Raw genomic sequence first — 16,592 nt, 5'->3', positions numbered from 1 at the left:
TGCATTAGATAGCTCATATTATGAGGTGAAAATAACTTCATAGGTTAGTACAGTATAGTACAATACAGTTCAATACAGTTATAGTGTCACCTATACAGGGTACATTTCAAGGCAAAAGCTAAGTAATAGATGAAAATAAAGTCCGTCAATCTGCCAAGTCATAGAAGAAATCATATATAAATACTCCAGTACAGTTTTGAAATAATTTTGCCTACATTTACTTATATACAGGATATGAAGAGGCTGTCCCTTTGCCATATTTCTGAATGAGCATACATAGAGAGGCCCAGTGCAGACTACAGGCTAATGCGTTAATCCATGTCCTAATGCAAAGTACTCACCTCAGTGTCCAATGTAGAGGACATCAGGCTTTGCCGTCATGGATCTACCGGCCTATTTCAAAGGCAGATTCATTCACTAAGCCTAAACTAGTTATTACAGGGTAGAGTGAGTGCAAGCATGTCACTGGGGTTAACAAATGGGCACCTGCCTGCACAGTTGAATAGTTGTGGTAGGCCTACAACACTTCAGGTGGGTTGAACAGGGCCTTCCACCCTTTTCAAAACCAACTCTTGGCAGACTCCAAACAACTTTGTCATCTGCATTTGCATACTGAGCATCTAACATCCACCTACCTTCAGCCTAATATCCGAATGCATTAAACAACTGCACCCTCAATGTACCAGACATACGACAGCTACTACAGACATTCAACACTCATGTCACCTATAGACTTACAAAGTCATCAGCAATGTATTTTTTTGTATTGCTGCAAAACCACTGCAGGTTAATCGGCCTTCTTGGGATTGTGTTGTAGTTTACCATGTGCACCACACACACACACACACACACACACACACACACACACACACACATACACACAAATGACATAAGGAGATATCGACACTTTGTGTCCATTGGTCCAGGCAATCTCTCTCTCTCTCTCTCTCTCTCTCTCTCTCTCTCTCTCTCTCTCTCTCTCTCTCTCTCTCGGGAAGGTGAACCCTGCTGTTACACCCAACATAGAAGGAGGGATGATGGCGGGGGGAGGGCAGGTGTTCACTGGGTGTCCTCACACGGCAGAAATGGACCAGACCATATAATGTGTCACAGCTATACACTGCAACAAGGTGTCCTCGGAGATACCTCGGCCCAGTCTTTGTGTCACAGGTGACAAAGTGGCCCCCAGGAAATGTGACGTGTCAGCTTATAGTGGTGACAACACCACTCAGTTTGAGTGGCGTGGCTGGGCCTCTGAGGTAAGAGAGGGCCCTCCACCTCTGTAAACCCCCCCCCAATCTCACTTGCCCTCTCAGTGATGAGAAGAGAAAAGCAGACCAGGCAAAGTCCAATGTCTCAAACTAAGTTTTTAAGTTTTTTTGGCATCCCAAGGCTGTACTACTGTGGGCTTGGCCGTGGTGCCAACTCCTATTGATCCAAAGTGACCTCCGCTGTCCTTTTAGAAAAATCTCTCCTATCAAGGGGCTATTACTGCAGCAATTAGAATGTAGCGTCAGAGTATGTCATTGCCTGTTATTGCTACTCACGAGCAATATCAAGAGACGAGGTGCTTTCATGGGCTCCAAGATTGTGCAGTGACCTGTCCGAAGGGCATTCGAGTGACCAAATCGTAATCCTCTTAAAACTCACATGTACATAAACCTTATCTCATGGTTGTTTGTTAACTGGACTTGATATCCCTTTTTCTGCCTCTGCTTTTTTGGCTCTTGCTTTACTCATTGTTTGCTTTTACTGTCAATTCATTAAATTACTCCTTAGTAAAGTGTTTATAGATAATAGTTATAAAAATCTATATACTATATGGACCAGAAATGTTGTTGTTGGTAGATATCATAAACTGACTAATTTTTGCCTAAACTGTGAGATACAAAGCTAGATATATAACCCTGTCTGCCAGCTAAATATAATGTATAATGGTTTTTATTGCTGGAAACCTCCCCAAAATTGTTAAAGGCTTTTATGCACCAATAGATTATTTTTATTATTACTTTCAGGGCTATTATATCTTTATCTCTGGTGGAGCAGTTTCTCAATCCATGGCCTCCATTGATTTTCAAGTATGGGCAGCACAGAGCTCTCTAGCTGTCTTACAAATGGCCTCCGGTAAAAGGGAAAAAGAAAAAAACAATGAATGAGTAAGGATGAAACTTAACATGCGGGAAGTTATTCATTTTGTTCATACTTGTTGCCACCCTGTGAAGTACAGACGTATTATCTTCACTGAGTGTGGTGAAATGCCCCCACAGTGCCGAGTCAAGGAACCATTTCATCTCATTTCTGTACATTCAGACAAGAAGCCTTGTAATGGGGATCGTCCCTATGCCCAAAAGGCCTAACCTCCCAGGCCCCCTCATCAATGGGCCTAGTGCTCATGTGAATTTGCCAGCAAACCCAACTGTCAGTAGATCAGCTATTAAAATAAGATATTGGCTCAGTCAACTAATTTTATTGCTGTTTCCTCTACAAGTCTGCAGTTCTATTACTGAATAGAGGAAGTCCAAGAGACAGTGTGACTGATGTTTTTAATTTGGGCTGCTTTCAATTGGCACGCTGGTACTCCTGCAGTGCCTCTGTAATTGTTATGAACAGGTCATGAGTTGACTGATCTGCAGTGCTGGTTTTTTGGTGTGTGTTGGATCATTGTGAAAACTGAATTTATGGATGAAGCTGACAACCTCTTTATGCCAGAATAGAAACAATGCAAATGTGCCATTTAGACAAATCAACGAAAACTCTGATCAAGAGTTAGATATGCTTGATGAGAATGACTCCCAGTGAGGAGGGGCTTGGCGATGGGGGATGAAACCACTCCGCACAGATACTCCATGTATGATTAATCGACCATCTCACCACCACACCACTCTCCCTGATTACAGATCATCATCCACCAGGGGGCAGACTGCATTTCAATTACAGCTAAATGTCATGCTGCCCAGCCTTTCCCTGAGGAGCTATGGATCTATAGGCCTGCTTAGATTAATACTCACAGCTGAGGGAGGGGTCGATCTATCAGCATCCCCTAGAGGCAAAACCATTCAAACCCAGAGAATGGGAGCGAAGAGGCACAGCCCTCATCAACAGGGGTTCAATTTGGCTTCACCATCACAGGGAGAGAATTGAAACTGCATCTCATAGCTTCCTGTTGTAGAACCCTCCTGTGCACAATAATGATTGGCGTTAATTTAGGCACTCCAGATCTAATGTTAACGTTAACGTTCCACATCATGGGTCTATCGTTTATTAATTCCATCAACCCCCCGAAATTTGCTGTGTTTTTATTATGTAATAACAGAGGCTGTAAGATTAGTGCGGCTAACAAAGAACAAAATAAAACAACTCGGATAGGGATGTATTTGTCACATTTAATTTGTGCAGTTTATCAATGTAAATTAAGATGTACTTAGTACAACTGAGATAAGAGACTGAGAATAAAATGGCTTGTGTCAACATCATTGTAACACCTGTCACTTCTTGGTGCATTGACATGGCGCTGACATCCTCTGGGTCAGTTAGATGCAGCAAAATCACTGAATAGAGGATCATACAAGGACTGAGACAGCTAATGAGGAAAAGAATGATTTGTGTGGTCATTCTGTGCTTGCTGCCATTCTGTCTCAGCCTGGGGAGAAGTAATAGGACCACTGATATGCCAGGGCAGTATATCTTTGCCCATTGCACATGGCACATAGAACTGCAAGTGCTAGATTTTATAAATGAAAATGGGCAGTAATATGATATCAGTGATTCAGCTAAAACCATGCAGGACTCAGTTTTACACAACAAAAAAGCTTCAGCACTCAATGCTTGAGTAAGCCTCTCACATTAGAGCGCCACCCCTCTTTTTATACATTATGCAGTATGCAGGCAATGATAAAAATAATCAAATATTATCCGTTCCTAATTCTATTATTGCTTTTCCTCTCCAAGCAGCATATTGTGGTTGGTAAGGCAGACAGGGATCAATAAGTCTTCACATCTCTCTTGCTGCAAGACCTAAATGGCCGTGAATCTTTCGTTTTCAAATAATACTAAATTCAAATTTCTGTTACATCATGTATGCCATAATAAGGTCTTATTTGAACCAGCATGATGATTTTCTCAAGAACTGCTTTTGACATAACACCCTAGCTTATTAATGAAGTCTCATAATCCAACAATGCTATACTAACAGCAGAAATTTCACCAACGGGGGGGGGCAAGACAAAAAACCCCACCTCATTCAAATCTAAAGAAGTATCAACATAATTTTCTAAAGCACAAATAAAGCTTTTAGTTGCCTTTTGTATCACTGCCAAGCAATTCTATGAAAAAGCTTATCAGAGAATAAAGGAGGTACCAGTGAGAAAAAAAATTGGGCCGCACTTGATGAAAAAAAATTTAAGTGATGAGGCTGCATATGCACGCTGTGCACAATGACACAGGCTTTGACTGGGTAGAGATTTAAATGGGCAGAATGAGTGAGTCATTATTTTGACTGATATGCTCTGAAACACAAAACCATCGCACACATAATCAAAGAGGCAGGCCTCTCGTCGCTGTTGCCTAGCAACCTCAGGAGCTATACAGACCCAAATCCCTGTGGTGGCGTACTGATGTTGAATTAGGTGGAGAGAGGGGGAAGAAAGGAAATCTTTGGAAAAGATCCGTCTGTTTCAAGCACAAGGGTGGGGGCCTAGTCAAGCATAGCATGCTCTAGTATCCATGTCTTATTTTTGGATATGCTTAATCTCAAGCTCTCGTGTCTTGCAGAATTGTCCAGATTTTTCCGACAGTATCCTTCAGGTTCTAAGCTGTTGCAAGCAGGCCAATCATTTGTATTCCGTATTTACAAAAGGAAAATGAGGAACACTGATGTAGCAGCAGTCTGGATTTACCTGAATCACTTGATTCCTGAGATGTAAAATACAGATATATCTTTATGCACTGGATTTGTCTGCTGCAATTCTCTAATGTATGTCGCCGTAAATGGATGAGGGGGCATACTCGTTAGCTAATGTTTTTCCAAAAAAACAGCAACAACCTAACACTAAATAAAACCTGGTTTCATAAGAAACAGGAATCGGGAAAGTGGCCATGGAGAACAAGATGCTGGGATAAGCAAGCCATCTGCAATCCATGTGGATGAAAATGACAGAGGAATCTTGACATAGCTCTGGATATGAACCCTTACTTTATTGTCAATAAGCATCATTGTAAAATGTCCATTGCAGACAACTGTGGCATGCCCATGTCTGTGGGCTGCAGTTCTTTCAGGCAAACTGCAGTGGTGCTGCTGCTGTACAAATGCTTTCTCCGTTGTGATTTGCATTTCATCCGCAGTGAAAGTACAGTTTCATTGAGGCACAAAAGCCCAAGTCTACCCTGCAGATATGAGAGCTGGTGTCATTATTGCTGCTGACTCACCTTCGAACTGCTACACTAAACAGATTTGCTACATATTGATGAAGGATTTAATGGGTGTTGTAAGCTTCAGTAAGTCACCCTGGATTAGATCTTCTGCTGAGCTTGTCTCTAGACAATGATAAAATAATAACAGGGTGACAACAAGTGTCTAGAATTCCACTGGTGTGGCTGGTCGGTATTTGCTGACAGAATAATGCCAAAATGTATTACCAACTACTGACAAAAATATTTTCTTGTGGACAGACCCTGATAAATTTAGTTTTTGACGCTCATATAGCACATTGTCACTGAAAAGACTAATTTAAGGACTGACAAAATATTCTAAGGTGTGCACTGAAGCATAGAAGGAGAGGGGATATAATATCAAGGGGCCATAAGGTGACAATCCAAATAGGACTAACTCATCTGCCATACATAATGGATTTTAAAAAGAAAAACAGGAAATTATGAAAAACTTGGAAATTACTGTGCCCTGCAGCAGTAGTCGGAGCACTGCATGCAAAGTGTCCATCAACCATCCCCATGTCATGGATAACTGTCCTTGAGTAACACGCTGACCCACAATCTGCTCTCTAATTGCTCATCAATGCAATGGTAGAAATGTAAAAAATTCATTCAGTGTTTTACCTGGACAGTTTTGATATCACTTTGTGTTTTATAAACAATGCAGAATATATTTTGAAAATAGTACTGGCCTCCACTATACACTTTTTTCTTTTTCTTTTCATGGATCGACCACCTTACTGTTCATCCAGGCCTACCTGGCTGGGCCACTCCATGGTGGATAGTGCCCCCATCAGAGCACTTGTTGCCTGGACAATTTACACCTTGGCATGACAAACACAGATCACTCTAGCTTTTCAAAACATACGCACTTATTAAGTAATATAAGTTATTTGCTTCAAATTAATTTGCCTTTATTTACACCTACCAAATACGTATTTGTGACATGGCGCTGCCTGCCGTGTAGTTATTATTATTGCTTCCTGTTTCTATTAACGTCCTTCCACCGTATGCCAGGTCTTAAATGTCAGTTTATATGTAATTTTATATGGCTGTATGGGACCTTTCACTGTGCTATGGATATGAATAATTAATATATGTGTTCAGTGTTAGAGATGATAATGAAATGATGGTCGATGGTCTATTGGATGAAATCAATAAATATATAGTTTATAGAATTAAAAAAATAAAAATGTCTGCAGGTTTCCTTGCATTCGTTAACCCCAATAGATGAATGTATTTTCCTGTATCCCCCCCCATGTCAAAGTTGCCCTCACCACAACAAAAGCCCCGCAACAGCGCCTGCTGTGGGAACCACCGCAGGACCCACCAACGCAATGTTTTGGACGACATAAAACTTCTGTCAAGATACTTCAGCGATAGGCGTCCGTGTTCGACGAACAGGTTGCTTTGTAGCTTTAAATTAATAAACCATTCAAACACATTCCCAGTTCGTGGAATAACGCTATCTGTTATATGTTTTCCTTTAATCACACCTCCCCCCCCGGCTTCGTGTAGATGGTACAGTCCGTATTGTGAAGCGATCCGTCAGTCGGTGTGAGTCCGGTGCGCGTGTCTACGGCTCTTGCCGCGTCTTCTCCAGTCGGCGGCACGCGCGGGGATACGTGTTGTTACCGGAAAACGGCCAACCGAAAAAACAACAGCAACAACACTTATCTCTGTCCGTATGAGAAAGGTTACTCCGCTGAATGTTAGGCTGCTTGTGAATTTCCTAGACGGGTGAGGGGGGGGGGGGGGGAAAGAAAAAAGAAGAAGCCACCGCCACAGGGAGCCTAAATAAGCCGCGTCTGACAGGTGCCGTCGCTCGGCTCGGCGGGGAGAAGATGCCGCCCGTCCAAAGGACCGTGTCCGATCTCCGCTCCCGTGTGGAGGGTAAGTATACAGTGAACAACGCCGTGTGTGTGTGTGTGTGTGTGTGTGTGTGTGTGTGTGTGTGTGTGTGTGTGTGTGTGTGTGTGTGTGTGTGTGTGTGTAAATGTGAACGCAACGCCCCTAGTCTTCACGGCTCTTGTCTAGTCTTATTGTAAGGAGGGCCAAGCTCCCTGAAACTACAGTAACTTGCTAGCTAGCTCCGAGTACCTAGCTAACCTGGCAACCACCCAGACCGGGACCAACTTCAGATCTCAGCCCCTGTTCTCCTTCCCCATCCACGAAGAAACCTGCACCACAAAAACGGAGAACATGTGGAAAAGTGGATAGGTTTCACGCTTTCTTTCAGCAGTCATCCACAAATCTCACATCGCAGATAAAGTGTCCATGGACTAAATGGCCGTTAGCGGTGGCCTGATGATACAGTAGCCTAATTGAGATTCTGCACCGGCCCTTCTTCCATACACCGGTAACTTTTCACCCCATCTCATGTTGTCTTTGCGAGAGAATGGGGATACGGCTACTTCACATAGGTCAAGTGGATTGAATGCATAAAGATAGAGCTGTTTACTTAATACTAACGACTTCACAGGCTGCTTAGTTAGCTCAGCCGAGCTGCACAAAAGCTGCTGGGCGTTTTGGTAGGTTTGTTTGACTATAGAAGAATGCGACTGTGTGCTTGTTGTTGATGACACTTGCCCGGGCAAGGGTTCGCGGCCATAGATAAGACGTTTGCTTGGATCGTTACTCTCAGTTTCCATTTCCCTCCGCAATATATGAAATTACATCGGGTCAACTGAATTCGTTTCATTTTTGAGTGACTTCGACTTGAATTATAACTATGTCTCAACTTGATACGTATGATAGAGGTAACTGAATATGTTTCAATGTAAGCTGCGAGCTGCAGATTTTGAAGCCATGAAGGCTACTTCCTGCTTTTTGCGTTTTCCTTATTATCTTCCTTCTTTTTGTGCCGCTTAATGAATTTGAACATACCGGGATTCCATGTTAAACGTGCATACCTATTGCACACATTTCTATGTGTAAATGAGAAAACGACGAGCATAAGGCATAGTACGTCATGTGAGATGCCGCTGGTGTTGCACGATCTCATTAGTATGGCAGCTTTTATTTTGCGTTACAGTGATGATTATAACGCAAGTTACAATATTCTGAATTCATACAGGGAGTAGAGATAAAAATTTCATTGACTGGGGAAACACTTCAGAGACAAATTCACTAGAAATGCCATGAAAGTTTAAAATTAAGTATTTGAAGAGGTTTCCCTGAAACCCACAGCCAATCTTGATGCAACAAGACATTCAAGTCCCATGTTTTTCCATTGACAATTAATGGCAAACTGATTTTGTAAATTCGTGGAATGATTGATCCAAGCTTTCACAAAGAAAATATGTTTAGAACTAAAAACAAGCATATTTACATCAGTTATAACCAATGTGAACCAGAAGTAATCTCAACATTTTCAGAAATTATCAGTGGGTTGCTACCTTTTCCTGATTGTCTAATGTGTTGTCAGTATAGCCTACATCTGTCTCATCTCATAGTTTAAAAGGGTGGGACAGACTCTACTTTCTCATTTATGGCTATAGGGTACTGTATAGGGTATAGGGCACAACCCAGGACAAATGCACTGTAACACTGAAATTTAGTGGTATTCATTTAATTCTTAACACCAGGCTGGATTAGTATGTTCAATATTACTGGAATTCAAAATGTAAGATAATCAAAACAAAATGTCTGTATTCAATTACGATACAATGATTGTTGTATCATAATTCAAATATTGTATCACGATCATAATCAACGATGTGCTGAGGCATTAACACATGGTGCAGGCAGCTAAATCCTACAGTGGCCAGCATTATTAAGTCTTTGGTGTTTTTGTTGTGATAGTGTTTTGGATTTATCATTTGGAAATCATCAAGGAGTTGGTAATGACAATGCAGTTAGTCATCCTTGGATTATCCATATCCATGTATAGCTTTATGATACCAAAGACCTGTTTATTGTATTGACATGAAAATAATTCATGACAAACATAGATTCCATAGAGGACTGTTGCTGTGCAGTCGCAAGAGCTCACACATGAATTATGCAACAACTTGTGTGCTGTTACCTTCCACCCCCTCATAACATACCACACTACATTTTTCAGTTAAAAAGTGTAAAGGTTTTGCTTTTTTTTTTTTGTTGCTCCATAGCACAAAACTCTGTCATCCTCCACCTCCACCCCCACCTCTACCTTTGTAGTGGGAAAGGGTATCTTGTTTTCCAGTGCAAGCACTTCCCTGAACATCTGAATCAATCATCCCCTATAGCCTGCCAGGCTGTTGACCTGTCTCGCGCCTGCATCAAGTGTTTGCTGCCCTCATGGCTTCGTGTCTTGATAGCCATGTTGCTTAATCTCTGTCACGACAACTCATTCCTCTTCTCTACTGGCGGGCTGGAAGCTGGTCTTTTTAGGTGAGTCCCAGTGCCTTCCCAGTCCTCTAGTTTTTTATTTCTTAATCACCACAACCCATCAGTTGAACTTCCATCTAGAAAGGGCAGCCCTCCTCCAGGCTTACCACCTAATCCACCCGTTGCTTGTCCATCATGCCTCCCTGGTGCACACTCCTTAGTCTCCGCCGGCACGTGCCACACAACTTCTTCCTGCTCTTCTCATCTACTGCTGTGGAAACATCCGACATCATTGCCTGTCAGTCCCCGTCCTTGTTGCCAAAATAGTCATATCTAGGACACACTGGACAGCTGCTAGCAGGTTTAGTGTGTGATTCCCATGTTGACAGAGAGACAAAGGGTAGCATTTAAACATTTTTTAGTGCTTTATCTGGTGTATTCCCAGAATCTTTATTTTTCTTAAGGGCTTTTCTCTTTGTTGGTTGTGTTGCTTTGTAGAGCAGCAACGTCAGAAGCGAGCTTAGCAAAAGACTAATTTCACCCTGATGGAAAGGCCGATTGACAGAAGCCGCACCTGTTATGATTAAACCAATGTCAACAGTCATCCTGCTTACTGTCTTATCTTGCTTCCTTATCTGGTGACAAACCAGTCTCATGGGGTGTTTGCATTTCTGTTGGCACAACTGTAACTTAAGGTGAAGGTTGTTATCTTAGCATGCTCCATGATGACCGCCCCACCCCCCAGTAAAAACCCCAAAAGACAACAACCGCCCCAGAAACAAACACTTCTTATCTTTTTGCAGCATCAGATTCACATAAGGTGAACAGCTATTTAGCCTCTAAATACCTACTTTTTTTCAAAAGACATTTAATTTGTCCCCTCCTTTTATCAAGCTTTATCTTACTCCTTTCTCAAGAGTTAGATTTATAAATATCTGTATAGATTATTCACATAAAAATGAGGTAGCACGCCATCCCCCACACTGTCGCTTTTCAGTAACACCAGTTTAGCCTCAGTCTGTCCGAATAGTGGTTACAACAGAGGGAGGGAGAGCAGAGGGGGACAGACGGGATCCAGAGCTGTCCATGTGCCTGGCAGATCACTGGCTGATAATGTGGCCAACGTACCTTTAAATCCCCTGTCTGGGCCCGTTAGCATGTGCTATCAAGTCCCCTTGGACCTCCCTCTTCTGTTCTGTTTGCTATGGTATGGGACGTCTCCTCTATTTTTCACTTCAAGTCCTGACTTCCATAACTAACCTGCAGCCATCCTAATAGCTTTTTCTTCTCACAGTACCCCACTTTTCCCTTCAGCTGTTTATCCTCTGTCTGCATGTTCACCAACCCATGCACACATTCACAAATGCGACGTATAAAGTTCCTTTTGCAGTGCTAAGACATGGGGTTCTTCTCAGTGATTACTTGTGCACATCATCACTGATCACTCCCATAGATAAAGAGAGCCCATGGGCCAATGAACTATTGGCCAAGGAGGCAGCAGGCAGTCTTCCACCCTTGCGTTCATCAGGACTGCATAATTTTGTCCAGAAATTGCCCTGTGTTTCTGTTTTTAGCTCCCAATTATTGTTTGTATTGTAAAGTGTTTTGGAACATTTGAGAAATACTATACATTTAGCAATTATCCACATCATTAATGCTGATATTATTGTTTATAATTATGGTAAGGGCTTAAGTAATGCATACGCTAAACATGACAGTTCTTGAACAGTAGGTAAACAGGGGCTTGTTAATATATAACAGTTATGCATCACAGGTTTCAAATGTGTACATTTATCTGTTGTTTTGTGATATCATGGAAAGTTATGTTGCATTCACATGGAATCCGGGAGACAGTAAATGGCAGTTGGCAAAATGCAACGGGAAAAAACACAAACTGCGTGGCAGAATGGCAGGACGGTAAAAAAAAAAAAAAAAAAAAAGCTACATGATGATGTATTGTTTACAGAAATTTTTTCCTGTTTTGTGATATGCTACGTAACATCCAGTTGTAAATTCCATCGCGGAGGATGGCAAAAAGTGAAAATATTTTAACTTTGGACGGCAAAGTTCAACTTCTGCCGTTCTTGTTGTCGGCATAATTTGCCGGTATTATTTGATTTTTACCATTCTGCTCTCATCCACAGTAATTACTTCTGGCTTGCCGTCTACCATTTACTGGATTGTATGTGAATGCAGCATTACTCAGCCAATCAAAATGAAGGACTGTGCCAATCCATTTAAAAAAAAAAAGAATTCGATCCTCTGATCTGCAGGTCAGTGGGATGTGGTCTGTAATGACCCTTTGTTCAGATGCAATCTTATTTATAAGCCATCATAAGATGGTAAACATAAACTCACAGTGAGATTAATGACCCTGCCACATAACCTCAACATAACAGCCTTACTCCCGGTTCACAAGACATATAACTCATTTCTGAGCACCTGCTCCCAAACATCAAATAATTCATGAACGTTGTATTAGAGGTTTGAGAAAGGTATAAAGCATAGCCCTGTATTTCTCAGACTGGTGCTTTGGAAGCCAGAGTGCAGCCTGGCTGTTCATGATTGTACATGACTGTGATATGCGCATACGTGTGCCAGACAGCAAGAGAATGTATGCAGCTTAATTGCAGATTGCCACTAGCACGTGCCAGGAGACAGGCGGTGTGAACCATGTCACGGCAAGACCGCAAGGTCAGATGGAGAGGCACTCCCCAGGAAGGGAAGGCAACACCATCAATGGTCAGGAAGATGAAACCGGTGTTGGCCTTGGACCCTGCAGTCTCGTGCATTATATGACCCCGTTCCTCTCTCAACTTGACATACAAATATGTCACTGCACCACTTCTTGCTGATGGATGGTTATTTGTAATAACTGGACTCTGTCAATTTGCACAGTAGAACAGTGCCATATATGTCAGTATTTCAATGTCTTACTTTGCAAATGGTTGTCAATGTTTGTGGATCAGTGCCGTTAAACAGATTTCTGTACACAGGTTGTGTTTTGCTAATGGATTGCTTTTGCCTAATCCAGACAGGAACTGAAATTCTTAGTCGATTGATCAATTAGTTGATGGAAGAAAATAAATTGATTATATATTTGGTCATCAATTTATCATTTTAGTCTTTTATCAAGTTAAAATACCAAACTTTAGCTACTGGTCAGACTAAATAAACAGTTTTAAGACATCTTTTTGGGCACTGGGAACTTGTAATTGGCATTGTCATTATTTTTGACATTATAGAAACAAAATGATTTATTGGTTTACTTGGAAAAAAAAATTAAATTAATTGACAAAATAATTTTCAGTTGCAGCCTAAATTTAACTGACCAACTTAATCTTGTCAAATAAATATACTGATTAGCTACGAGGACCAAAAGCAACAAACTTTTATTCCAGTAATTTATTGAGCACTTCGGAAAGATGCTCTTTGGGTGCCCAGAGATTTTGAACAGGGGTCCACTGCCTCTAGAGTCAATTGTACGTCCCCACTGGCCTGGAATCAAATTCTGCCAGAGCTTTCTCTCCTTTACCTCCCCACTTTTGTCTCATTCTTAACTCTCCCACTGCCTTAATGAGCAATAGAGAGTACATTAGGATGAACACTTACAAATAAACTGTAAGATGGAGTTTAGTACTTGCTATATGTGGTTTTTTGCTGGAATGAGAAATGATGTTGCAGGAAAGGCTGTTTTCTCATTGAACTCATCAGTTATCTGAAATGTACACATGTGAGCTATACTAGGGCTGTTTTCTATTAGACTGCTGCATTAACAATATAGTTATGCTACTCAACTTTATACAGCATGAGAATTACTTTCTTTGCTAGTCATACTATCTAACCTAATTTCCCCATGGGCATCTATGAGGTATCTAGTATAAATGAATCCGTTTACTTTCATCACCTCTGCTCCTACAGTAAAAGCAGTTTTGAAAACAAGGATGAGCTGTAATGTTTTTGGACCCTCAAAATCCAGACTTCGCCTTAACTAATAACTAGGCCAGGAAGGTCAAAGAAAGTTGAATCAGTTCATCTGGACACAACGTTTATTGAAAGAAACGTTTCATCACTCATCTAAGTGACCTCTTCAGCCAGAAAGACACACCCGTGATTAACGCTTAGACAAAACCATGTGTGTGTGCGCGCGCGTGCATGTGGGTGGGTGTCAGATCTGTTGAGCTAGCCACTAAACATGTCATGACAGGTCAATCAGAATCACTCTTTACGAAGATGGCATTCAGCCATTGAGATGTTGAACCTATTTTTAAATCTGGGAACATTTGATGGAAAATGGGTTATTGAGTTCTTGCATGATTGCTGATTGTCTGGTTTAAAGCCAAGCTTCTCATTACAAATCAGGCTTGGCCTAGTTTGAATTGGACACATACAACATTGTGACGTGTACAACAAATTATGAAATATAGGCCCATTTCCTATATGAGACTTAAATATTTAAACTGGCTCATAAATGCAAGTCTTGAGCATGTGATTTCATGTGTGCATTTGTTGTGGAGTGCTGTCTTACTCATTTGAAGTGCTCAGGGTAATTTATATGATATGGCGACAGGCACGGGCACAAGTCGATGAATACTGGGATGGCATCCAGCCCCCGTCCATAGGGTTAGTGGTCGTGTCAGGAAGGGCATCCAATGTAAAATTTGGCCAAATAAGTATGCGGATTGACAAGACCAAACTAGATCAGTTGAGGCCCAGGTTAACAATGGCTGACGTTGGTGCTGTGCCGTCCCATGGTACCGATGGAAACAATAAAATCTGCTGTGGCGACCCTTGAGAAACAGGGAACAAGCTGAAAGAAGAAGGGTAATTTATATGATAGTTCTCCATTATACTATAGCTATATAGGCGACACATATTTTATGTTTGTGGATTATTTTTAATTTGGGAAGAAATTTTGTAATTTTGCCATCATTTAGTCATAAAACTTGATTTGCCCAGACCTTTGGTTGGCATAGGTATAGTGTTCAGTGCTCAAATGAGCTCTGTTGGGTGCTCTCTGTTTAAAGTGACTGGTTAGTTAGGTGCACGAATTTATGAATGAAGTTAGATAATATCTCCACTTTTAACACAATAACAGTTTATTTCATGAGTACAAACTGTTTCCTTATTACATACCTTCAAACATGTGTAAAAGAAACATGGCCCTGTTATACAGTGCAGAGTATTTGCCCATTAAGGTCCTGCAGATGCAGGTGGTGCAAGTGCTTTAGTCAGAAAAGGTATGGCCATCCAGAAAGACTGTAGCTCTTTCAGTTTGGCAGGATTCAAGCGGGGAACTTGAGTTTGTTACCACGACAACAGTGGAGCAAACCTGAGAAGAAATGCAAGAAGTAGCTGATGTGCTGTGTTTAAAATCTGATGCCAAAGACTCTATAACAAATAGGCTAGATGGAGTAATCCAACAGTCTGGATACATGACATTAGATTTGTAGCATTGGTAGAAGAACGATGGGGAATGAACAGCTGAAGTTGACAGTATTGTGCCTGCCTGGCTGGGATTCACAGGGTCTATTTTTTGCTTTCCCTACTTTTATTTAAAGATGTGTTGAATGTCACATGCCTCTCCCTTCTGCCATTCATCAAGTCCCGTGCAGTGGAAAGGTTTCTGAGCCCTTTGATCCCAGCTAAGCTAAGCCAGGCCAGCCCCGTCTGATGTCATGAGCAGCCCCCATCACTGCCTCTTTTAGCCTTGGAACATCCCACTGTTGTCTGGCTCTGCCTATTGAGTGACAGACAGACTAGTGTGTATGTGTGTGTATCTGCTGAGGTTAATTCCTTAATTCCACAGATGCCCTGTTGTTGTGAGTGCTGTTTATGACATTGTGAACCCATAAGATACTTTTGGTTGTTGCTGTTGTTTAGACTGAGCCAGTATCCATTTCACCTCTCCAGCTTCTCCCTCATTCATAAAAGGGAGGGGGGGAAGGGTCAGCGTTCATCTCCTGGGCCTTTGATTCTCAGGAATAGATGGTGGCTGCTCCACCTACTAAAATATTTATCTGGCATAAATGAATCACATACAGATCTGTAATTGTTTTTGATGAACCAATATAAATGGCACAATAAGTTCAGTAGACTGTGTGATTCAAAGGACCAAAAGTGAGGAAGATGATGACAAAGCCAGTGGCCACTAGGAATATAACCTGGACCCAGACTGTGAGAGCGTTGATTGTGAATTCGGAGGAGAGTCCCTTGACTGAATTTTGTTAAAAAATATTTTGATCCCCCGAGGCTTTCTTCCCATTTGTTTTGGTGTTGTATCCATCCATCCATTATCCAAACCGCTTATCCTGCTGTCAGGTTATTGTGTATGTGAACTATTTACACAACTATGTTGAGAAGGGAACTAAGTCCCCCCCCCCCATTTTTCTCCCCAATTGTATCTGGCCAGTTACCCCACTCGTCCGAGCCGTCCCGGTCGCTGCTCCACCCCCTCTGCCGAGGTGGGGGCGGGGGGCGCTGCAGACTACCACATGCCTCCTCCATACATGTGGAGTCACCAGCCACTTTTCACCTGACAGTGAGGAGTTTCGCCAGGGGGACATAGCGCGTGGGAGGATCACGCTATTCCTCCCAGTTCCTCCTCCCCGACCAGAAGAGGCACTAGTGCAGCGACCAGGACACATACCGACATCCAGCTTCCCACCCGCAGACATGGCCAATTGTGTCTGTAGGGATGCCTGACCAAGCCGGAGGTAACGCAGAGATTCGAACTGGCGATCCCCATGCCATGCTACCCGGACGCCCAGGGAACTAAGTTTTACTGGTTGAATCCAAACATAAACACCACACATACAGATCAATGCGCGCCTAATACCGCATGCAATGATGTC

General features: G+C 42.1%; 1 protein-coding gene across 1 annotated transcript in view; it reads left to right on the top strand.

The window, feature by feature from the left end:
- Window positions 1–7,198: 7,198 nt before the first annotated feature.
- atp8a1 (ATPase phospholipid transporting 8A1) overlaps window positions 7,199–16,592 on the top strand; it is a 218,356-nt gene continuing 208,962 nt past the window's right edge. The window contains exon 1 of the mRNA XM_056274219.1: window positions 7,199–7,320. Coding sequence (XP_056130194.1) covers window positions 7,272–7,320 — 49 coding nt within the window. The 5' untranslated portion in view covers window positions 7,199–7,271. The remainder of the gene's footprint in view (window positions 7,321–16,592) is intronic.

Source organism: Lampris incognitus, chromosome 1 (assembly GCF_029633865.1).
Source record: "Lampris incognitus isolate fLamInc1 chromosome 1, fLamInc1.hap2, whole genome shotgun sequence".
NCBI lineage: Eukaryota > Metazoa > Chordata > Actinopteri > Lampriformes > Lampridae > Lampris > Lampris incognitus.
The sequence above is the reverse complement of the archived record's forward strand: the minus strand, read 5'-3'. Positions and strand labels throughout refer to the sequence as shown.